Source organism: Bacillus rossius, chromosome 14, assembly GCF_032445375.1.
Source record: "Bacillus rossius redtenbacheri isolate Brsri chromosome 14, Brsri_v3, whole genome shotgun sequence".
NCBI lineage: Eukaryota > Metazoa > Arthropoda > Insecta > Phasmatodea > Bacillidae > Bacillus > Bacillus rossius.
In genome coordinates, this window is record NC_086341.1 from 27462315 (window position 1) to 27488816 (window position 26502).

Here is a 26502-nt window from a genome sequence, read left to right on the forward strand (position 1 = left end):
CCAGAATCAGACTCTTTTCCGATGGCTGTGGAGGCCAAAATAAGAATCTATCTATGATCGGCATGCTCTCACATTGGATGCTTTTGGAAGCACCGAAACATTTGAAAGATATCATCCTCCTGTTTCCAGTTGTCGGCCATTCTTTTTTACCCCCAGATAGGGTATTTGGAAATTTGGAACGACAGTTAGGACATGAAAGTGTTATTGAAAATCCAGAAAAGTATATCCAGGTATTTCATAAGTTCGGTAAAGTAAATAATCTTGGAGAGGACTGTGCAGTTAAAGACTGGAAGTTATATTCACAGGAGATTTTGAAACCAACAGGAAGATGGAACTTCCAGTTTCAAAAAACAAGAAGCTTGTGCTAACTAGAAGCCACTCTAGAAAAAGCATTTTGGTTCAAGGGGAACCATTTTATAACTTTGAAAGTGGTGAACCTAAAACCATTTGCAAAAAGGGTAAAACATTTAGGGATTCTCAGATCCCAGATGTAGTGAGAGGGGTGCAACTGAAGGATGCCAAAATACACTATGTGCGCACATTGCTGTCACTTCACTTTAGAGAGAAGTGGGAAGAAAATGCCAAGCTCACATTTTATACTCTTGTGTTTCAACAGCAGACTACAGGTAATGTTCCAGCCACAGCAAGGAATGAAGCAGATGAAGATGAGATGAATGATTTTGAGTTGATGTAGGACAACGGTACTGAAATATCTTAAGTGTACCTACGTCTGTTAATAGGACAGAACACTTTCCGAGTGATGTTTTCAAATAATGGCTGTATGTTAATGTCAGTGTTGTTATGCCAACATATTAATTTGGTAACACAGTATCTTAAGTCTGAGTTATTTTTGTTATTACAATGTATAATTCAAACTATGTGAGTGTCATATTCATAAGTGTTAATTTGTCATTGGATGTAACTAGGGTTGTGCGAGAATGAGATTTAGACCTCGAGAAATTTTCGAGAAAGAAAATATTTTTCTCGCGAGAAACGAGACGAGAATGAGAAATTTTTAAATAATCAAGATTTACTGTAGATATCACTTTCAAAATATATTGTTCTGTAGATAAAACTGTTGTTTATCATATAGAATGTCAATTTAGTTGCCTGTGCACAACTGACATGCACCACACGTTATGTAAGCCTACACTAAATTATAAATAAACATTCACTTACTTAGGTAAAAGTCTAGTAGCTAACATGTAAATTGTGGTTCCATTGACTTATCGCCACTTATTGTGTAATACCTTTGAATATATATACTGTATAGAAGTCGCGAGTGGATAGGATTTACTCTACGTTTTTCAAAAGCGTATGATGAGCAGCTTGGGAACTTCACCGCTGCAGTGCGCTGCCGTAACGCCCTGTATCGTCTTAGTTGTTATTTACACGTTAGAGCGCAGCGCTGTCGCCCGCTGTCATTCCCCGCACCCCTCATCCATCATTCACTGCAGCTCAACGTCGTTCAACGGGAGGGGGAAGGGGTGTTTGAAGAGTTCGAAACTTGACCGCTAGGGACCACCACAAGTCGATGCCCTAGCGATGGTGGCGATTGCAGCGGTGAATTAACCAACTACCTCAAAACCGTATTAGAAATTTAACCTGGGCTGGCGACTTCTATACAGTATATATATTCAAAGGTAATACTGCCACACTGATATGTCCACATCTTCCATTTTACCGTAAAAATCAAAGTTTAATTTGACAACAAAGTTTACTTCTGTTAAACTGTTATATTCCCGCAACACTTTTTTTTCCACTTGGTTACGCCGCAGTTAAGAAAGAGATAAAGCAGTATTATGAAATTATTCTCATATTCCTAATAACATTTTACAAGCGTCACATTATTTATCATACCCGCAGTGTAGCTCGCGTAAACGGGAAACTCTGGTACTGTAATGAAAACAAAGAAATTTATACTAGGGAGGCTTTGGCGGGATTCATTACTCGTGACGTCTTACGACTGAGTGAAACAAAGGTGGAAAAGGAAATGGGATAAACATACTATTTATTCTGCCTTTTCAACGGGTTTGAACACACACATTCACGTAATTTTACGTAATACAAGGGCGTGAATTGTTCTGCGTTTTCAATCCATTCCTTTACATTCCAGTCCATTTAATAATCACATGACTTGCGCAGTCTTTTATTGGAATTGAAATAAGAAACGGAACAGCGAAGCACACTCGGTCTGGCAGCATGACCACCATTCCCTTTTGTTCGTTAAAAAGTAAATTTTGTATTTTGCCGTAATATTCAACATTTCAGTATGCTATTAAACATTACCGAATAAAATATTATGACTAAATTAAAGGTAATGCTTTTAATAACTTTACCGTAATAATGTGTATGTAAACAAAACCAATTCTGTAGGTTAGGTTCGAACGTATTTTATTATGTATTACGCTTACGTAATTTAGAAATTAAATACGGCAGTTTTTCTTTCAGGATAAATTGGAATTTCATAAGACAGTGTTTATTCACAGTTTCGGTTATTGATAAAGATTTTGGATGGTTGACTATCGGCTAGTCTAATATCTCTTAATGATTGCATCATGTTTGCTTTGTGTTCCGCCAAATCATTTTTCGTCCAAACAGGCAGACGCGTTTGGTATTATTAAAACATTTAAACTAAAATAATGGCAGTGTTTGTGTAATGTTCAACATATAAAAATACAACTATCAATATCAAATTTAGTTTCCATACCAAATTGAGTTGTTACTGGTACCAAAATAAAATTTCTCGTTTTTTTTCGAGAAATTATTTTTCTCGCTCGCTGTTCGAGAATGGAATATTTCTCGAAATTTTTCTCGAGGTTCGAGATCTCGCACAACACTAGATGTAACATGTTTTGTAACTGATATGAAATTGCAAATGGCTGATATAACATTTCCAAAACCTGTTATTTTCATGTTTCAGGTGCAAAACCTGTCATGTGCATAATTGATTTGTAAATTAAAAAACTATTCATATATCCTATATTATACAGATTTGTTAGCTAAAAAACTATTTTTTTTTTTTTTATTTTTCACAATTACATTGACAGTTATGAGATATCTGTATCATTTCCTATACGTTTTTCTCTATTATCCACATTTTTGTTGACATGGAGATAACGGCTTTTGCATATGGGCTACTCAAATAATAGTTAACAATGTTCTTTAAAAAGTAAATAACTCATTACAATAAAATTTGTGTGACTAAGTGCACCACGACTTAACTAGTGGACAGATGCGTGAAGACCAAGGAACCCAATCTTGCAATGATGGATGTGTTCCAAAACTTTGTAGCTGCAATCTGTTTTGGTAAGTCACATATTTTGTAAATTGGTGCTTACAACCGTACTCGATATTTCAAAATGCTGGGAGCTTCCCTTGAATGAAACACCCACATTCTGTTCTTTGCTCTGAGGTTGTAGCTACATCCGAGTAAAGTCTGTCTTTACAATTTAAGGATGAGAAAGACAGGAACAGAATGATGCCATCTTGGTTTCAAACAGGTTTTAGGTCCTAGCAATTACTGTTGTTGATAATTTTCACAATTTGACTCAGTTAAAACATGGTATATAATTAAGTAGAATGCCAAAAGTAAACAGGAACTGTAGTTGGTACAAATAGTTTTCCATGTGAAGTTATCAAATTATTGGTTTAGTGAAGAATTAATTTTTGAGAATCGTACAACTTTAATAATACTGTCAATAAAAAAGATCTTTGTCTTAATGAAAGAAAAAAGTGAATAGGTAAAAATTTAAAAATTGTTATGGCACAAAAATCTTTGAAACCCATACTGTAGCTTCAGTTTCTACATTTCCCCTTCAAAGTTATATTCATTTGTACATTGCAGTGGAGAACAAATATAATAAAAGTACTTAAGTGTTCAAACTTTTAAATAGATCTAGCTGTGATGTAGGTTGTGTTGTGGCATGTCATGTACAAAGATGGCCGACTTTTGACATAACATCCTTGCACCGTGCTTACTTTTCAAAGTACAGTGAAATCTCGTTATAGCGAGCACGGTAATAGCGAGAACACGGCTATAACGAGGTATTTTTGAGGAATTTACGGCGTGAGAGCTTGAAGCGCGCTTTTGTTATTTGTCTGCTTTATCTCCACCCCTCTCGCTCGCCACTAGACATCTTGCCGTTGACGCCTGTCACATTCTTCAGCCGTGCAGTCACCACCTAAGTGCGTGGCTTTAAAAATAGAATCCCGTCCTTTCTTTATTTTATCAAACTTCCGTTAGTTATCTGTACCGTGTGTAGACAAAGTTTGATATTGGAACAGAAACAACGTAAGAAAGTATTTTTTACAAATTAGAAATATGTATGTTTTTGTTTTTATAATCGCGTATATTTTCACGTTTTTTTGTTGTTATCTTAAAAGAGATAATATTAAAAAGCCGCTCTAATGAGATTTAATTGTTTCTTGGTTAACAAAAACTATTAATTGTTTATATTCTATTTATTATTATTTACGCGACGTCATACTGTACGCGTACGCAATACGACTGGATTCGTTGCTGCAACATAACAGCAAATTATGCGGTATCAGAAGTAACGAGTAACGTAACGATAGTAACGAGTACTAATTGTTATAGTAACGAATACATATGGGTACGCATTTTTTCGTTACTTTTACACCTCTAGTAGGCACTACCGTATTTATTTCCGAATCGCTAGGACAGTTTTCTTGTAACTTTTGTTTCGGTCAGTTGTTGGGGTATTTGTCCGGGAAAGGGGTGGTGATGGTTTGAGTTTAATCCCAAATTTATTTTCTAAAAAAGTTGACAGGTTTCTTTAAATGAAAAAGTATAGTTTTCCAGCGACTATTTCGTTTGAGGCTTATGTGCGTTGCCGCAGCCGCACTCCTGCTATTTTGTAAGGAATTAAATCGTCGCGCTACACTAGCACCACCTGCTAGCTACATCCCGAACCAACATGGCCGCCAGCAGACAGCCCGCGTCGGCAATAGATAGCAGGACAATGCTGCGTCGGCCGCGGGCTGAGATGCTATACTTACGTGGCGTGGTAGGGTATTCTGGTTATTTTGACGCAATCGGTGATCGCATCCGTACTTATGGGGTATCGTTTTAAAGAGAATTCACACATCTGCTCACAGAAATTAAGATTTCGTTAATATAACCTGTTATTTTCCAATTATACAGGTTTAAACACATTTTTATGCTATTTTCGGTTAATTTGTATTTTTTGGGGGCCAAAATTTGTCCAATTCGGTTATAGCGAGGATCAAACCCGGAACCGTGACACCTCGCTATAACGGGACTCTAGTGTACATAGAATCCCGCTGATGCGACCCCTCACGGTTTTCGGAAAAACGGACTTATAAGCGGAATGGTCGCAATAGAGAATTTGGGCCAATTTTACACCCCCCCCCCCCCCCCCTCCACCCAATTATAAAGTGAATTTGCGTCACGCGAGTTTGGCTATGCTAGCCGGCTGGTTGTTGTTATTTTCGTTCAAAACGTGGCGAAGGAACTTGCGTGGATCAGGTAGAAAACATTCGGCTATAAACGAAAGATATAAGAACAATGCTATCCTGAAATGCTGTGACATGTTTTTGGAGTAGATAATCACAGCGACAGACCGACAGGATGCGCTCCCGTCCTTGCCGTCGGCGATGTTTATTTTGACAGCTCAAGCAATTAATTTTTCCACATCCCTTCACAGCGTTAAAAAAAAAAAAAAAAAAACACGTGTAGACGGAAAAGTGAGGGGAAGGAGAGCAGAACTGCTGGCTGCGCACGCATCTACTCGCCAGTCGCCACTCTCTGGCGGCGGCGCGCGCGTGTGTGTGTGTGTGTGTGTGTGTGAGGCTGGCGACCAGCAGCATCATTAGCTAGCGAGAGTGACGGTAAATGTCGACCTTGACCACTTCCGCTTACTGCAGGGCTCTCTCTCTTTTATCTCTGTCTCCCCCTCCCACAAATATATTGGCTGGCAGGTCTCGCCCTCTTCACCTTCTTTATCTTATGTCTCACGCACACTTGAAGCACCTAATACGTCGCGCCCCTCAAATTTTTCAATTTCAAATTGCTGCCTTCCTTCTGTACTGCATTTATAATTTCTTCTCTCTTTTTAAGAATCGTGAAGATAGTAGACTTCGGAATGCCATATTTCTGTGCTATCTTCGTCTTGGAAATTGTCTTCTTATCCACTTGCTGGATAATCTCATAATTTTTCATTAGCGACAAACTGGCTCACTTTATACTCATTTTCACGAATCCACGAGTCCGTGTAAATTGAAAAACGAGTCACAATCGTCAAACGGGACCGGGACCGGGACGGCAATAGACGCGCGCGTAGATGCTATCAGGTGATGCGCGCAGTTTACCGGTATTGGCTAGCGTGGACAGTCTAGAGGGGTGGTATCTATTTTTAGCCGTCTTTTGTCTGCCTGCTTACAGTACAGTGCTCGCCAAGATAAACTTGAAATCACACAGCGCCCAACAAAGTTTAACAGACTTGTTTTTCAGCCGATTTTACTCAAATTTTCAACTTTCTCTGCTAAATATTTTCACGGTTTCTCAAAAAACGGTCGTATAAACGGAATGGACGCATCAGAGGGGGGTCACATCGGCGGGATTCTACTGTAAAAACTAACTTCAGATAAACAATGCATTTCAGTGCTTAATACAATTCATTACAAAATTTGACCTGTAGATGTTTTACTTTTAATTGTATGATGCTGTAACCAACATTTTTTTAACTAGTACTGGAAAACTTAAATGTTTTACATAAATAAGTTGTTTCAAAACAAGATTATATTCGTGGGAATGATTAAAATCATATTAGTTTCAGTTTTGTTGTCTTCTTAGGCTTTGCAAGAACTCTATATAATGTACTGTAACCAAATTGAAGTTACACCAAACACAAAACCACCATTACTAAATCAATACATACAGCTTACATAAGGAAATACTAATAACGGACCACCAATATTTATTCTCACCTTGGTATAATCATACTTGTCAGGAAACTCTCCCATGAATCTTCTGAAGACGTTCCGAGTTTCTTTATTCACTGCTACCACGTACGGTGGCTGATTTTTCACATTTTTGCTACATGGATCACAGCCAAGCTCAAGTAATTTCCTAAAACAAATATTCAAATATTAATTAATTTTTTACAGTCCAGTCAGTAGGTGGAAAAATGGGTGCACAAATCAGTTCAAATGAATGATTGGATTCTCAAAAATGTTTGTATGGAGGCAGCTATTGCCAGTTAAATTTTTAAGTTCATGTAATAGCAAAAACAGTCAAGGTTTTTTTTTCCTTCAAATATTTAATATATACATACATAGCTTTTAAAATCAAATGCATTTCTTTCATTTCTGGGTTGTAATCCAAATATGATACTGCAGGAGGAGCCTGCCTCAAAACGAACTAAAGGAATAAGCAATTAAATGTAACTGAATTACATCTAATACATACCGTATAAACCCACGTACCACCCGCACCTTTTTAAAAAAAATCAGGTTCGAAAAAGTAGGGTGCGGGTGTTGCATGGGTCTTGGGCCATTTTTGCACGGTGACAAAATAGCGCCGGCGCAACAGGAGGTTGCTGCGATAGGCAAGAGGGTAGGGGAATAGGATGAGAAGGAAGCGGCAGACAGTCAAGGTCACACTGCAGCTTCGCTGGTTACAAACGCGTGCTCCCACGCACTGTCCTATCCTCATTTGCTAAGTACCTTTTGGTTTTACACGTGTGTTGGCTGTAGTATTGTAATGAATCGTAAAAAGTTGCGTTCTTTCACAGTTGTGGAAAAATTAAAAATAATCAGTGAAGCGGAAAAAATCGGTAATAGTGCCACTGGGCGAAAATATGATGTCGACGAATCATGTGTGAGGGATTGGAGGAAAAGTAAAGACAAACTGCTTTCGGCCAGTGGCGATAGACGTGCGTTCCGTGGTGCGGTAGCAAAGTTTCCGGAGATAGAGGAAAAACTCTACAACTACATACAGCTGTGAGGAAGTTTAAATCCGTTCTTGGCTGACGGCTGTGACATCATGTTACCGTATATACTCGTCTATAGCGCGCCCTTTTTTCCCCTCAAGTAAAGGAAAAAAATAAGGATACGCGCTATACACGGAAAAAAAAAGTGATGGGGTGAGGCTGGGAGGAGGAGTGGAAGTCGTTAACTGCCGGGTGACGGGTGACGTTTCTGGCCAGCCCCCACACATACGCACAAGCAAAAAGGCCTCTCTTTCACACACACACACACACACACACACACACACACACACACGCACGCACGCAACCTGGTCTCTCGCACACACACACACACGCTCACAACACACACACACACACACGTGCGCACGCAAGCTCGCACGTCTTTTGTTTATTTTTAGACCTCCCCCTCTACAGAAAGCCAGAGCAGCTACAAAAATAAAAGAGAGAGAGAGAGAATGTTGTCGCCATTCCCCCTCCCACTTCCTTCGCTTCCTTGTCGCAGCTGCTACCGGTGAGTCATCTAGTCCTCCGCGTCCCGTTCCTGTGTCTCCTTCCCTCCCGCACACGTACCAGTTGTGACTAGTGATGGGCAGAACGGTTCTTTTGACCGAACCGGTACTTTCGGATCAGTTCCGTGAAAGATTCGTTAAGAACGATTCGTTCATCTCAGTCATTTCGGTCTTTTTTGTGTATAGGATCTGGCTCTTTTATCAGGTGTCGTAACTCGTTCATCCTTTAGAGTATTGGCTACGTGTTTGCTTCCAGCCTCCCCTCGTTATCGCGTGACCCGATAACGAGAGGAGGCTGGATCGCGTGGGTGGTTATCTTTATCTACTCTGCATGGGTAAATGAAATTTCAAACGTCTAGTTGTATACTGACTGTTATAAAATTATTGACTGTTGATCGCTGCAAATGCTTCATGCAGTGATTCTATATAATACGGGAGCATTAAATCTAAGAATGTTACGAAAGTGATCTTTCTTAACTTTAATTTGTAATCGCACTATTATAGCTAGTACTTGAACATTGCTTTTCGTAGCCAGTGAATCACAGTTGCGTATATGAAACAAGATTATTTATATTGTATTACTTTTTAAGTTACAAATATTAATATACAGGCTATTTACACTCTAGAGAGAGTAAAGTGTTTACATGTAGACCAACACATTTAGAGAAAAAAAGACAAAAATTGAATACTACTACTGCGATTCAGTATGAAGAGAGAAAAATGAAGTACATTAATTAACACCTAAATGGTAAGTGTGAACATTTGTAGTTACTTTCCCTGTTATTTTTAATTCATTTTTTTTTTTTTTTTTTTTCCTTTTCCTTTCCAAATTTGTGTATGTGAATGTGAAAACGCAATTCGCAATTTTAAACCACTACTTAACAGTTGACATTTTCAGGTATATATACTTTTCATGTTACCCTATTTTATTTGATCAGTTATCGTTTGCTCTTATGAACATGCGCACGTTGTGATTACTAATTCTTCAGACTCCTGACGTCATGAATCATTTCACGAACGAATCAGACCGGGCGCGTGGCCGGTTCTCTCATCTCGTTCTCTCGTTCTCTCGTTCTCTCCGCGTTTTCGTTCTTCCGAATCTTTCAAGGTACCGGCTCTCAAAGAGCCGGTTCTTTACATCGCGACCGAATCTCAAGATTTCGTTCTCTCAAAGATTCGTTCTTTTTGAACGAATCGTTCACGAACGACCCATCACTAGTTGTGACGATACAGCGCTTCATTATCTTCCGTCTACACAGCAGAGTTTAAGTATTTTCCTGACGCATCACCACACATCAATTTAAATTATCATTTCTCTCATACGTAATTACTTAACAGGTACCACAAAATGTTAGTAAAATTTATTTACGGGAAAAAAGGTTTTTTTCTTTGGAATTTGTTGCAAAAATCGTGGTGCGCGCAATACACGAGGGCGCGCTATACACGAGTAAATACGGTATTCTTTTGTTAATTTTATTGTCTGTGTGATTTTGTAATTCACTTTTATTAAGCCTAAATTAATGCCGTATTTGTGTTAAGCTAATTAAATTTTTATGTAGAATATGCCACATTTAGGCACAAAGTTTTTTATTATGCATGTAATAAAAATAGTTTTTATTATGCGTCGCTAGGACTCGCGTGCTTTATCGTTTGTTTGAACGAGGTCATTGCCCAGCGCACGATAATGGACGCGGAAGATTGAAACTGTAAACAGCTGGGAGCTGGGCAAGGTCACGCGCACACACGGCGTGTTGTTATCGATCGCACGCGCCGATGCCACGTTCTACTTGCGCAATGTTGCCACATTGCAATTGCCTGCCTTCTGTACTTATTTGGTAATTCTTTACGATTTGTTACTGTTTGAAAGGAAAATAAATTACGACTAAATTATTTTTTTTTTCCATGCAGATTTGCAATAAAAACATTTTTTTCCCACCATGGCATTCTAAAAATAAGGGTGCGGGTCTTACCCGCGGGCGGGTGGTACGTGGGTTTATACGGTACTTCCGTAAGATTGTATTCACTCACTTAACTTTTAAAATTTGCTTAACTATCAAAGTTTCATATTCTTTAGTTGTAAGGTTATCGATTACACTGCAAATATTAGTTATTACGTTATTAGTAGGTACAAGATTTCATAGTGAATTGTGATAAAATAGAAATAACACCAAAAAACATGTCAATGCACCATTAAAAACCGAAATGCAAGTTATTACACCATAATAAATCAAGATTCAACTAAAATCACAAAAATAGCCATTATTTTAGCTAAAATACCTAAGTCACAAAAAAATATATATATTAAATTTATCTGAATTTTTCAGCAATAAATTTGTACGTACCAAAATTAATCTAAATAGAATGGAAAAAATTAATTTTACTTTGTTTGAACTTACATTTATGACATCTGCTCTACACATTTTCCAAACACACAATCACGTGCAGATTTATTTTTAATCCAGATAGTTCTGCCCAATTATTTAATTGTAAAAGTGCACCATTTTGGTGAAATTAGTATCAAGACATATCTGAGTATATTAATAGTTGAAAAAAAAAACACTATAATATTGAATGAAATTAATTTATAAACATAAAAACAGTAACAACATAATCTCTTGTTTTTAAAATGAAAATGCCTTAAAAAAAAGCAATGAAACCTTGTCCCTTAGTTATTAGTTGTGGGTTCTGGGGTTGGTTAAATCGCCAAAGTCACCAAGAACAGAACATGACGAGGTCTCAGCTCGGCGCTCGGCCTCACCTCACCACGCTGCAGTGGCCGCAACGAGCCGCCACGTGCAGGGCAGTGCCACCGCCGTCCGCCACCGGGTCGTTGAGGAACTGCAGCACCGCCTCCTGCCCCAGGGACGACACCGCGGCGACCAGCAGCTCCGGGTCGCCCTGGGAGCACGCCGCGGACACCGCCTTCCTCGCGCGCGACACCGCGCTCGGCTCCGCCTCTGGAACACCTGCTACACTCGAAGGGGGTAGGACCCTACATTAACTTTCTTTTATTATTTTCTGTTTTTGGAGATGATTTTAAAATAAATTCATACCATACCGACATTTAATTGTTTATGAAAGTGTTCTGTCTACTAAATTTATTAAAACTAAGTTTCCCTAAACCCTCAAAAAACTAATGTTTCTATGATTCAGGAAACACTGATTTATGAATGATATAATAAAAATATGTAATAAGTTTTTGAGTCCAAGGCTACATACTAACAGTTAAACCAAAACCACACGGTTCCAGAATTTGCAAGTACTGACATAAAAACATGCCTTGAAGTTCAGAAAAAACATTAAATAAGGACTTGTTTGGTAGAAAAAGCCTTTTATAATAATTTAAATGTACCATATTTACCTGAAAATAGGTAATTATATGATTTTCAATACAACTGTAGACACTAACAGTGGGGGTCGCATTATAATCGCAAACTAGTATCTTGCCATTGGGATCAGTTTGTTTGAAATACTACAGGCTCTGCGTCTTAATGTGTCACTTATGCTACTTATAGACAGCTGTTAGTTACTGCCTTCACTTAGTTGAGACTAACCTGTAAACTCCATTACTAGAGCCAAGATTTTATGGTGTTATGAAAAAGGACTTTTCGTCATTAAGAATTGTGGATTTCGTCTTTATCGTCATAAAAAATTAAAACATATGTAATAACATATACAAACCACGCAGAGCTGCATTGATCAAATGCTTCAATAATTCGTGGTTAGAGACTTAAAATATGCACATTAAACAATACTATGTTGAGAGTACATAAAAAATTAACAACTAAAATATTCAGTATTCTTATGCAGGTACTGTTCCTGAGTTCAGGAGAGAGTCTAAACTAATTAAAATAGAAACTACAGTTAAACTTTTGTTCTATAAATGCAATACAATTAAGCTCAGGAAAAAGCCACCATTCTCTGGTTTTAGAGATCTTCTTCTGTCACAACTACAGAATACTTAGAAAAAGATCTTTCTGAGTCCACATTTGTTGCAGGTATCCATATTAACTTTAAAGCAGCAGCTGCAAATTCAGGATAATCCGCTTTCATTTTACATAGTATGTCCACCATGTCTATGTAGTTCACATGCGGTTTCTGCTGCTCTTGGGAAACCTGGTTTTGGAGTGTTATGTAGCCTGTCGCTACAGAGGTCTTCTGCACCTTGCAAAGGAAAGGTAGGTTCCCAATATGTTTCTGGAATTCTTTTTCCTCCACACGAATGTTTCCTACATTTTGAGGATTCATTATAGTGCTGATTCCCAGAAATAGTTGACGAGATGGATCAGTGTTCACCAGATCAATCAGTTTTATAAGACTGAGTTTAGCTGTGTTCTTGAACAGCTCTTTAAGGGCTGCAGAGTTGACAGTTTTCATTTCAGCCAAAATGTCTTCAACATTTTCAGGAAATATTCCCTTAGCCAAGACATCAAGAGTAGTTTGCAGTTTACTCAATTTTGTGCACAACTGATGAGCAGTAGGATACTTTGTTCCTTCAAGAAAATTAATTAGCTCTACAAAGGTGTTACAGTTTTGAGCCACAAATGTAAGAGTGGCCTCAAGACATTGTAACTCTTCCTTCTGGAGTCCCTTGATATATTTAACACCAGAGTTATCTTCGCTAAGCTGCTCAAAGAATTCCACAATGTCGTGCAGATGGAGTGCGAGGTATGATACAGATTCAAACCATGTGTTCCACCGTGTAACAACTGGCATGGGGAATAACTTGACCAGAGCCTTGTTTTCTCCATGTTTCTGGAGAAGAAATTGAAGGTATGCATGCCTCCTCTTTCTGGTGTTAAGAAAGGCCATCTTTACCTTACAAACGAAGAGGTTCAGTTCTTCCAAGTTTTTTGCCAGATCTGCCCAACAATGTTTACTTTATGGACCCAACATTGTACAGTGAAACCTCGTTAATAAAATACCGGTTATTTCAAAGTTCGCGTTTATTCGAACACTTTTAATTCCCCTTCAGACTGGGATAGCATATTTAAAGTCAATCAATACGGTTAATATGAAATATTCGTTATTATGTATTACGAAGTAACCTCACGTTCGCTCACGTAGTGTACTATTGTTTTATTATCGGATAAACCGAATTAAATTTTAGAACAAGAATCGCACACTTTAATCACGTGCACGCAGCTTCACTATAATTCTCTTAAAGGCAAATAATTTGTACGGTAAATGGTCTACTTCGAACAGCAAACATTTTACGACCACGTCTTGTTTTGTTAACAACCATATTTTTCATAGACAACGGAAAATAGTGCAGTGCTACAAACTGTAGAAAACGCACTAGAATGAACGCGGCTATTTAAAGGAAATTGCTTTTATTGAAATTAATACCTTGATTAGAAAAATATTTATTTGAAAGATAAATTTCCCATTTAAAGAATTTAACGCATTTTAAAAACAGAATACAAACAAGTAGAAGCCCACAATAACCTGAGAGTTACAATACAAAACCGTAACCACACGCCGCATGGGCTGTTCCAAGAACATGGCTCCCTTTACACCAATGAACTGCTCGCGTTAGCTGCTGCTGTTCCAACTGAATACCGCGTCCCCCGAGGTGAACATGCTGTCATACGGGACTCATGGTGCATGATGTTGGGTTGGTCACTCTGACACTTTTTTTTATCTGTTTACTTTTGTTGAACTAACCAGCGTGCTGTAAAATGGCGAAGCGTAAACGGAACGAGTTATCTTTGTCAGCAAAAATGGAAATTTTAAGTAGCATCGACAATAGCGGTAAGTCTAAAACGGAAATCGCGAAAGCCTTCAACATACCGTTGTCGACTCTCTCGACGATAGTGAGCAAGAGAGAAAAATTAGAAGCAGCGTGCGCGAGTGGTAGTTGTACAAAGGGAAAAAAACGTATGCGTGGTCCTCAACACAAGGAACTGGAAGATAAGCTACTGGAGTGGTTTCATCAGATGCGGGATGGTAACATACCCATGTCCGGGCCAATGATCCAACAAAAGGCAGATTATTTTGCACTGACACTGAAAATTGATGACTAAGTGCAGTAATGGATGGTTGCAGCGATTCAAGGAGCGAAATAATTTGGTTTATAAAGCTGTTTGTGGAGAGAGTGTAGCTGTGGACAAAGATGCTGCACTTGATTGGCTAGGTTCTGTGCAGCCAGTTTTGAATAAATATGCGCCACGCGACATATTTAACATGGACGAAACCGGAATTTTTTATAACTTGCTTCCGAACAAGACATGGGCCTTCAGAGGAGAATCTTTTCATGGTGGCAAACATAGCAAGGCACGAATCACTGTTTTGTTGTGCTGCAACCAGGATGGTAGCACAAAGCTGAAACCTTTAGTAATTTCAAAGTCAATGAAACCTAGATGTTTCAAGGGTATTGATACTGCTCGACTGCCCTGTGATTATGAAGCAAATGAATATGCATGGGTAACGAGTAAATTGTTCCAGTCGTGGCTAATCCAGTTTGACAGGAAGATGGCAACTCTGAACAGAAATGTTCTTCTATTGTTAGATCGTTGTGCAGCACATACAGCTCATGGGCTACAGCTGAATAATGTCACACTGATGTTCCTGCCAGCAAATACAACCAGCTTCATGCAACCACTGGACCAGGGCATCATTGCCACAGTCAAGAGGTTCTACAGGACACGTCTAGTGAAGTACCTCATTAGGCAGCTTGAGCTACAGAAGTCTTCTCAGCCAAGGTGGAATGTGTTGGATGCAATGAGGAACATTTCAATGGCTTGGGACAGTGTATCAACAGCAACAATCCAAAACTGTTTTGCCAAAAGTGGGTTTGGCAAAACAGATGAAAGTCCCGAAGATGAAAGTTCAGACCTAGTGGAAGGCTGGGAAGAACTTTAGCAACATGGTGCTTCTGGCAATTTCAAAGATTATGTTCATGTTGATGATAATGTGTATACAAAAGCTGCACCACTGAATGAATGTGAAAGTGAGCTGGACAAAGTTGTTCCAGTTGTATGTGAAGATGGAGAAGAAGAAGAGAGTGATGATGTGGATGACGACGTTCACGAACTTCCAAGCAAAAAAGAAGCTTCATCAGCATTAATTGTATTGGAAAATGTTCTGGCTGCTAGTGATGTAGACACTGATGTCTTGTCTTCCTTCGACAAACTTTGCAGTGCAGTAAAGGACATTTATGCAACTAAAAAAGTGCAGAAAAAAATCAATGAATTTTTCAAGCCTCTTTAATTCTCTATTTGATTAATTTTCGAGTAAAAAATCAATACTTGAATTTGTCAATTATTATTAATGTGAGCATATGCACCTGTTAATACAAACCTCGTTAATACAAACTGCAAAATTTTAGGTCCCTTCAGGTTTGTATTAAAGAGGTTTCACTGTATGTGGTACATGTGGTCACCAAATACACCTTCAAGGGTGCCAGCAGATTTTGTCATGTACCTGGCACTATCTGCAACATACGCAATTATGTTTTCTTCCTTGACTTCATATTTGGAGCATACATCAATCACTGCCCGAGAACAACAAACAGCATTTGCTGTATCAAGGACACAAGAAGCCCCTAAGATAACATCTTGTTCAGCATCTGGTTTCAGAATTTTAAACAAGATGTTGAAAACACAATTATTACTCTTGTCAGTGGTTTCATCTGCGAGTATGACCACATCTTGCCCCAAGAGCTGCTGCTTGATTTCCACTTATTTTTTCTCTCTAAGTAGGGGAATGTACTTTTTCCTCATCCAATCCACTGTTGGAAGATCACCAGCACCACTTACATGCTTCTGCATCCATGCAGTCAGCTTGCTGTTGTCAAGTTTCTCAAGAGGAATACCTGCAGCTACAAAGGTTTCGAGAACAAAATCTTCCTTTTGTTTTTTTGCGCATATTTGCGCCACTCCTGCTTCTGGGATAGAAAGCTGTCGTTTCAAAGTGCATGGGGATCGTTTAGCTTTTACATGTTTGTCTCTAATTATGTGCTTGTTTACCGTGTCCTTACGTTCATGCTCCAAACGGCAATTACAATATTTACAGAAAAGTATTTTTCCGTCACTGACGTATAATCCCTCATTCATTAACTCTTCAGCACGTGATGCCGCAGTAGCTTTATTTTTCGGCATGATTAAGAAATTTAGCTTTCATTTATGCACGTCATTTGTAAACAAAGCCCGGAGGTACCAAAAACTAGTATTTACTGAAGTTGTAGAGAAAAAATAAACCGCAGGAAGCCTACTTTTTACAGGCGAGAGAGCCATATACTCAACCCGAAGTAAAAGGTTAGGTTATGTCAGGTCAGTGAAATAAATGTTTTTATTTATTTTCCGGGAGGGTTGGGTAGGTAAGCGTCATTTAAAATATTTAATGATCGTAAAATAAATATATCCTTGCAATAAGGTACTTTTTCATTAGCGATCGGAAAACTTCGATTATGTTACGATTTTGGCTCTCTCGCCTGTGAAGTGTGAAATGAAAATGAAGGCTTCACGGTAAACTTCTTATTCAACAAGCACACAAAATTACGTTACAGTGAAATTCCATTAAATATCAAGTGATCATTAAATATCAACGTTCGCTTTTATTTTATTTTCATACGTATTTATTTAATGAATGCAGTTTTTGTTCACGTGTATTTTTCAAAGGATACAGCAAACAAGGCGCTGAAATTTTTCACGTGTTTGTTAACTTGTTAATTTTAGTTTACGATCGTCAGTTGTTAATATTGCGTGATCTCTAGTGGCTCTAGTAGAGATGCGTTTAAAAACCCTAACCTAACTCCGATAAGGAGCTTTTTTTTTGTTCGTGAAATCGTCAATTTTTGTGATACATATCTTGTAATTTTTTAAGATGAATAATTAACGCATTAAATAACCACACTGCAGTTGGATGACAACCATTTCTTCTACAAACAGATACGGAATTTTTGTCAATCAACCAATAGTCGGTAGTTAACGATTTTAATCAATATTGAAGTGTTATTTGTGATTAGAAAACATTTCGCATTTTTCGCGGTTTGGGATGAATTTCGCGTGAAAATTCGCGATTTCGCATAAAACCATATAATCTTGGCTCTATCCATTACTTATGCCACTTTTGTCCAGGGTTTCCTGAACCTCTGACAAACCTGACAGATGATAAATGCAGGATGAAGGAGAGGTGTTCTTTCTTATTCTCTTCAATGGCTGCTAGAGAAGGCACTCCATACCAGAAAACCATCAACCAGACTATCATTTGTCACCACATTCTTTGCTGGCTCAACTACTTTCAATTTTTTCTTTTGAAAAAACTTGAGAATCAAAAGAAAAATCAATGGTGTCTTAAATTCGAGTGAATATGTTATTTGTACATATTTGCCCTGTTGTGGCCAATCAATTTCATCACTGCAGCTTACCTTTGACAGTGTCATTGATCAGCTTATTCTTCTTCTTCTTTCTGCTGCACTTCCTCACACCTTTCTTCCTATCCTTCACTGCCTGGGGGACAGTGTCCCCGAACTCTTGCAGACAGTCACCGAATGATATCTCAGTATCGTCCAAGAACCCGACTTCGCAGTCTGCGGCATCACTGTCCGAGGAGTCGGCCGCGAGCCGCATGACGATTTCCGGCAGCGGCCGGTGCGGGGACTTGCGTGCCTTGGCCCGGTCTATCGGCCGGCCCCGCGGGCTCCCTTTCTTCTCCCCCTTCCCCTCGCTCGCCTCGACCGGCTTCTCGTCTGCAGGAGCCCGAGCGCCTTCCACCGGGTTCCCGTTGCTCATCGCCTCGACGCTCTTGGCAGTGCCGTCCACCTCTGCGTCCGAGTCCGCCGCGGGGCGGGTCCAGGACGACTTCTTGCGCGGCGACTGCGGGAACGTCTTGGGGAAGTCTACAGCAGACCCTGTACAAACACTACAGCAGTCAAGTTTCACACAATCTCAACTTGGATTATAATTATTAAAGAATGCATGCTCAATATCTCCCAGAAACTGTTACAATACATTAACATATATGCTATCAACTAAGTAATTGCTTTTTCAAGCCTCATATAGTTAGGTAGTTTGAATGAGTACTCAAACCTTAACGTTTGGTTAAAAAAAATTTACGAATATATTCTCCGTTTGGGCACAAAAACACTATCTTGGTCTAAGGCAGTTTGACTATTTTCGCCAAATACACACAAATTCATGTGTTTAGTATAACACCAATGTTGTGATGTGCTGCAAATGCCATTTTGCAACACTTATATTTTAGCAGTTATTTATATACATGGTACTACATCCAGCCACTTTAAGCAAATCCACAGAAACATTCACTTTTAGAAAATTAATACAAAACAAAAAGTCAAGAAACATTCATACGCCATTAAAATCCTCAAGTTTATATAAAGAAATCTAAGCTTTTTTTTTTAAATCTTTTCTTATCAGATATGGGTTAGAAAAAAAACCTAACCAACCACTTGGATGAGCATGTGCAAAAAGATGGAAAAGAGAAGATATAATTTTAATTAATAAGTTTCATGAGATAAAATTAAATTAAAAAAAACTTACATAATTTACTACTTCTTGGCAAAATTGAAAATCACTGGATTCCCAAGCAAAACTATTCCACACATCAACTTTACTAATTGTGACCAGCATTAACTTAAAAAATGTACACAAAAGCTATATCAACACTATTCTATGCCTCTTCGCATTAGGTCATCAACATATATTTGTGATCTTAACTAAGCCTGCAATTGGTCTTTTCAATACAGCAATTTCTTATCTTTCAAAATGTTTTCTCCCCCTCCATTCTTTCACATTCATCCCCACCAAATCCTAGTTTAGTTCAAACTATCCATTGAAATTACATGTATGAATAACTGGTGATGCAAAGAAACATTTGATTTCCTATAAGAAAATCTGGAGGAAAAAAATAACCCACAAACATACACACATTATTTGTACTGACAAATAATCAGTCAGCAAACAAAAACTACTCTATACTGAAAATAAAATAAATAAAAACAAAAGTGTGCAAGTCAATAGGGGTTAGTAAGTGTTCCAAACTTCTTGAATAAAGTGATTATGATTTGACATTTCAAATCCAATAATTTTTATGATAATTAATTTCCAATAGATACAAGTGGGACACATTAAAAAAAAAAATACAAGAGTGTAACATGTATGAATTTGACGTGCGACGTGCCGCGCACGTCTATAATCACGAAGCCGTCAGCCCCTTCCTTCCTAAACACGTGTGCGCGCCGCCGCCACTGACGGCCGCGACAGCTGTCACCGTCCGGCCACCACCGCGTCGCCCGTTGCCAGGGCGACCGCGCCGCGTCCTTGGTTGCCATGCCAACCAGCTGGGTGCGCGCGCACACTCCTACCGGCCGCCACCCCTCACCTACCCCTCTCTCGCCAGGCCAGCCGAGTGCGCGCGCAGCTTCCCCCTCCTCACCCAGCACCGCCTACTGGCCGCCACCCCTCGCCTACCCCTCTCTCACCAGGTCGAGCGGGTGCGCGCGCAGCCTCCCCCTCCTCACCCACCTCCGCCTGCCCAGCCACCTCCTCCCGCCTTCCCCTCACCCTCCAAGCCGAGGTCCGTCCAAGTCAGGGGGGAGCCGATTTAGGGGCTGGGAATAACGGTACTTGGCCGCCTGGACCTGTGACGTAGCTCGGAGCAGCAGTCTCTTGCCCATAGGCATGTTGATATCGGGCAAAAATATTGATATATATTATATCGATATTTTGAGTAATATCAAAGTAATATTTTGATATATCGCAAAAATATATCGATATTTTGATATATCGAGTATTTCGAAAATAATTTAAATTTTTAATTTTAAGCTTACAACCGCCAAAAAAAATTAGACGACATTGATTTATTGCATTTTGCTATGTAAGGTTGAAGAATATAACTTTGTATACATTTTTAAATGTAATAGTGATGGAAATCTTTTGTTTTGTGCAATCACAGACATATAGTGAAAAAATAGTTTCTAATTGTGTTCACAGATGTGATAACAATGCTACACGACAAAAGTATCAATAACTTTAAACTAACCAAAATAAATTCAATCTCGTATTAGAGATAAAAAAATTAACAAACCCAATATTTTTTTGGTACAAATTATCGATATAAATGTGGATTAAGATGGAATGTTGAACTAAAAAATTTATTCATATGAAAATCAGTTAATCAATAATTTTTGTGTGTCTAAATTTTTGACGTGACGTCTAATAAATCGATGAACGCCGGCTGCACGCACGAAAAAGTGTCCCGTTACGCACATTGTACCCGTTTCGCTGTGTCCCGTTACACTCATTTTATATTGCTCTTTGCTAACCTGAACCGCCTAGCATTGAGACCGAGTCCGTGGCGTAATTCTGTTTTCATGCATTACAATGTAACATTTTCATTGCTCTTTGCTAACCCATTCCTCCTAGCATTGCTGCAGAGTCCGTGGCGCAAAATATATTATTTTTGACTGCATCTTGGTGTTGAGTAAGCCATTCTCCTTCACATCATCCTTGAAACACTCCCATTTGTTTCCTACTTTTCCTATCATCGTCCTATCCTTAACAGAATAACACAGATTGGAAGAAGTAAAATAGCAAACATGTACAAAAGTTATAGTTAAAATAATCTGTTCGTCAAAGTAATAAACATATTTGAATTAATGAGTGCAAATAAAAGTAAATTTATCAATTAAATTGTAGATTTCATTTCACTCCTTCTTTGTATCCATTCAATAAAAATGATTCAATTTTATTCATAAAAGTATGCAATCATTTCATCAATGTTTTGTTATGATATTGTCACGTTAAAATATCGTCCATAAACCGACTTTACAGACAACCAATTTTTTTTTTGTTTTGGCATCGTTACTTTTCTTGTGCAGTTGAACGAATGTGTGCTGGTGCTTATTTTTTAAATGTGTTGCTAGGTTTGTTGTGTTTCCACTCGTTTTGTAGGTTTTCCCACATAAATTACACAATATACTTTTAGAGTCTATCTTCTTGAAAAACTTCCAAACGGTAGATGCAGTTAACGACATTATTGGCTGTATTCATTATTTATGAAAATATCAAATGAAAATATCGCAGAAAAATATCGATATTGATATATATCTTTGATAAAATATCGACGATATATATTAATAAATCGTATGAAAAATATCGGTATTTCGATATATCGATATTTTTCCAACATCCCTACTTGCCCATGCTCGAGGAACGCGGCCTACGCTTGCCCGGTACCTGTACAAACTGTAAGTAGGCTCTAATGTTTGATGATAACATAATTACTTTATAATGCAGAACCTATTGCGAAACCCATCAAACGTAAATAAGTGAAAACAAAAGTACGGTGTAAATACTTCAGTTACAGATAATACTTTGAGCTTTTTTTTTTTTTTTCCCTGAATTGTGACATAGTATGGTATGTAAATAGCTGTTTTTCAAGTTATAATTTTCTAAGATGCCCGGATGTGCAGTGCAGAATTGTAGAAACTATAAAGACAAGACAGGCGCAGCTATAAGTTATTTTAGATTTCCAAAACTCGATGACTTATTAAAGAAGTGGATTTTTTTGTGTGGTAGGAAGGATACATTTGACCACAAAACAGTACGACTTTGTTCCGAACACTTTGCCGATGAAGATTATCAAAGAGACTTGCGTGCCGAATTAATGGGCGAGAAAAGGCGCAGGTTGCTTAAACATAATGCAGTCCCAAACATTAATTTGCCAAACAAAAAAGCAGTTGATTCCACGAGGAGCGATAGACTTCAGTCTAGAACCGTTAAACGAAAGCTTGTTGACGAGTTGAACACATCTAAATCAAAACAGCTGCGGTCTGTTGTCGATGTATCCGTATCACAGGAAATACTACTTAACAGTTCTCATTGTGAAAACTCTCAAATTGAAAGCTCCAATACAAACACTGAGGCAACTTGCTATCATGATTTTACACAAAATATACATTTACAAAAACAAATAGATTTACTACAATTGCGGATTCTCTCTCTGGAAAAACAAATTGAAAGTAGAAAAGAAGGGGAGAAAAAATTACAAAAGCAAAATGAGCTTCTGAAATCTCAGTTACTGTCACTGAAAATTGTTCATAGGCAGTGCAAGAGGTCTGTTAGGGATGAACTAAAAAAGATTTTAGAAAATATTTTTACTCCCAAGCAAATAGAACGGCTTTTAAATAAAAGTAAAAGACAAGTGTGGTGGGAAGATGGGGATATAGCTGCAGCAATAACTTTACGTTCAATTTCCCGCAAAGCTTACCTCTACTTGAGGAAAAAAGTCGGTATTCCTTTACCTGGTTTATCAACTCTCTGGAAATGGACAAGGAACGTGAAATGCTCTCCAGGTATTCTTGAAGAAGTCTTGACTGTTTTGCATGCAAAATCAGGATCAATGATGCTTACTGAACGGCTTACAGTATTATCTTTTGATGAAATGAAAGTAGATGGAAGATACTGTTATGACCAAACAGCAGACCAAATTTTATGTCCTAGCAAAAATGCACAAGTTATAATGGCCAGAGGTCTGGCTTCTAAATGGAAGCAGCCAGTTTTTTATGATTTTGATGTCAAAATTACTCAAGATTTGCTTTTTAAAGTTATTAATAAACTGGAACAAAGGGGTTTATTGTGGTTGCAATAGTGAGTGATATGGGAGGCAGTAACCTAGGCCTCTGGAAAAGTTTAAACATATCACCGGAAAATGTTTCCTTTCCAAACCCTTCGGACGGAAAAAGAAACGTATGGGTTTTCGCCGACATTCCTCATCTCATTAAGCTACTGAGAAATAACTTCCTTGATTTTGGAATACGGCTAGGTAATGGAACAGTAATCCTCAAACAGCACATAAATGACATAATAGAAGACAAGGAATGGAAGTTGTGTCCTAAACTGACAGAGTTGCTTTTAACTGCCAAAGGAAGTACAAAACAGAAAGTTAAATATGCGGTACAACTTTTTTCACACCATAAGTACTGCTAGACGTCTTCTGGAAAACTACAAAGATCACCCAGAAATCGGAAATTTTTTCGAAACTGTTGACAAATTCTTTGATATTTTGAACTCCAGATTTGTCAGAGATTCGAAAAAACCGTGGCACAGTGCATTTGGTCTAAATATTGACAACCAGCTTAACATACTACAAGAAATGGAACATCAAATATCAAGTTTAAGAATATTGCAACACAAAGGCCTCATGCCATTTCAGAAAGGAATTTTGGTAACAATAAATTCGCTTCGTGAATTACGCAATTTTTTGAACACTAAGTATTCACTGAAATTAATTCTCACGTCTCGTCTGAATCAAGATGTTTTGGAAAGGTTTTTTTTCGCGGATTAGGAGTGCTGGACACGCAAATCAAAATCCGACACCTGCAGACTTTAAGTATCGTCTACGTTTGCTGCTTTTAGGATGTGAACTACCTCTGCCAGCTGGTGCTTGTGTCACTGATGAAAGTTTGGCTGACAAACCGTATTTGACAAGCCAAATGTTTATTTCATTAAACACTGCGAAAGAAGAAAGTGCCCAAATCCCGACCCCAACACTTCAATCTTCCGACAAGTCCTTTTCTGATATGACAACAGAGGAAAGTGAGGCACTGCGATACGTTGCTGGCTACTTGGCCCATGGCACCAATGACGGAAATCTCATTGCAGATTCGGCTGTAAACGAAGGTATGTCAAACTTTTGAAAATACCGCTACTTGCTGTTTTATTATCAAGGTGTGAGTGTCCTTTTATTCAACACGAGAGAGGGCATAATGCAAATGTTATAAATGTTATACACAAACAGTAGCTGATATTGTAAATTATTGGTTCTGGTCATATTGTTGTAAATGGATTCATTGGTTTTTACATACAACTATTTTTTGAAGCAAAAAAATGGTTTTTATAGTTATTGTGTAAACAATAATTATTTTAAATTGTGTTAGTAAGGTAATTAGCTAACATCAAACTGTTTATAATGTCTCAAAATATTATGACAGCATCAAAGAGTCAGTTTGAAGAAATATGGACAAAACAACAATTTACAATATTGGGTACTGTTAATGTTAAAAACAATTATTTCCCTCACAATTATCGAAATGAAAGACCACGGCCTTGAACATATTGCTATATAAAATTTATGTTAATTTATAAATGTGCTTTGTTTATGCAGATGGATGGATAGAAAAAATTAGCAGAGGCGGTTTGACGATTCCATCCCAGGCATTCGTAAATGCAGTGAAATCAGCGGAAGAAGTGTTTACGAGTCTTCACGGTAAAAGAATAAACTCTCAGCCAAGAATTATACGAGCATTTTTTAATAATTTGGTGACGAAGTTTCCTGAAATAAACTCTAACGTTTTAATGAAGCTTGCAAGAACTAGGACATTTTTTCGACTAAGGCATTTGAATAGAAGAGCAGAACAAGACAGCAATGCAAAAAGGGAGCAGAGAAAAAAGAAGCAGTTCACCCAATAACTTACGTAAGTAAGAATAATTGACTTCCTAAACGTGTATGCACACACACACACACCAACACACACACACACACACACACACACACACATATATATATATATATATATATATATATATATTGCTTATACGTATGTTCGATGTAAACCACTGTTTAACAATTGTTTTGGTTAATGTTAGATCATTTATTTTATTAATCATGCGCGTAATTAATCAATTTCTATACGTCTAATTTAATATGTTGCGTTCTTATAGATCACAGATTTTCATACTTTTCCCATAAAAATAAACAATTATTATTCTCTGTTCTTTATTTTTGAAAATACTCCCATTTTTTTCCAGTTATTATTTTTTTACTACTTTATTTTGTACCAATAACTTCGGTGTGAAATTATGCTACTATGCTCTATGGTTGTAAATAATGGGAACACTCTCAAAAACGATTTTTTTTCACTTGATAGATTTACGCTTCTTCAATCAGAGCAGCTGTATACGAGTCTATGAAAAGTATTTTTCAGTCATTTTTGATGCGTTACTAGTTATTTTGTGAGTTAGAAATAAAATAAATTTTTCAATAAATACTTACTTTACTTTTCAAGTAAAAAAAATATATTTCATATCCTTAAAAAGTCTTTAAGATTTAAAACCCTGCACTGCAGTATAAAAATGCGTGCCAATAGAAGAAAAAAATATGTTTTTACTTTAAATGTCGATAATACTACATTAATATTGAAATGTGTGTATTTTGTTATAAAATGAGCCAACAGCGCATAACAGCGATACTAGCTCGCAGTGCATTGTGCATGCGAAGCTACACCCAGCGCGAGCACACAGCCGGACTCTGCTCCCAGCTACGTCACAGGGCCTGGTCACTCCCCCTTCCACTTTCTCCCTTCAAATCGGCGCAACCTCCCTCTCTCTAGTAACCTTGCGTCCAAGTCACATAGGCCGGCTGGAATTCCTGGAAGCGCCCGTGATTCTTGGAACCCTCGGCCCTTCCTACGTCACGCCCTGGCCCTCAGGAGGGGTATATAAGGCCGGCCCTTGGGCCAGGAGGTCAGTTGGTGTCCTAGAGGCACCACTGGCAGCCGAGCCCCGCTCACCGCGCCTTCGCTGGCAGCCGAGCCTGCCAGCCAAGGGCAGAAGACCGACAATCGAGTCCGCGAGTAGCCAGTGTATATCGGGAGGCTGTCGGTGTCGACCACGAGTGAGAATAATAAATTCATACCGCATATTCGAGAGTCTCTTTTCGGGGTGAGGGGACTCCTCGGGAACCCAGTCGTTCAACCGGTCAACCAGCCAGCCAGCAGCCAGCCAGCCTGCCAGCCAGTCAACCAGCCAGCCAGCAGCCAGCCTGCCAGCCAGCCAGCCAGCCAGCCAGCCAGCCAGCCTGCCAGCCAGTCAACCAGCCAGCCAGCAGCCAGCCTGCCAGCCAGCCAGCCAGCCAGCCAGCCAGCCAGCCAAGAAAGACGCATTGACAACCCACCAGGAGCCCCGTGAGTATAGCCGCAGATGCCTTACTCCCACAGAGGCACAGGGAAGAAACCCCCTAGGGGCCAGTCTGGTGGATGCTGTCTTCCCCCCTGCAAT

At 38.6% G+C, this 26502-nt stretch overlaps 1 protein-coding gene across 5 annotated transcripts in view; it reads right to left on the reverse strand.

Annotated features, from left to right (window-relative positions):
• LOC134538745 (tRNA endonuclease ANKZF1-like) overlaps positions 1 to 26502 on the reverse strand; it is a 109191-nt gene that overhangs the window by 32905 nt on the left and 49784 nt on the right. For 3 of the 5 annotated variants that reach the window (XM_063380221.1, XM_063380216.1, XM_063380217.1), the window contains 3 exons: positions 17853 to 18335; positions 11241 to 11451; positions 6973 to 7114 (listed from right to left, as the gene is read on the reverse strand). In XM_063380221.1, the coding sequence (XP_063236291.1) occupies positions 6973 to 7114; positions 11241 to 11451; positions 17853 to 18335 (836 nt within the window). The remainder of the gene's footprint in view (positions 1 to 6972; positions 7115 to 11240; positions 11452 to 17852; positions 18336 to 26502) is intronic. The other 2 variants (XM_063380219.1, XM_063380218.1) reach the window with 2 other exon arrangements.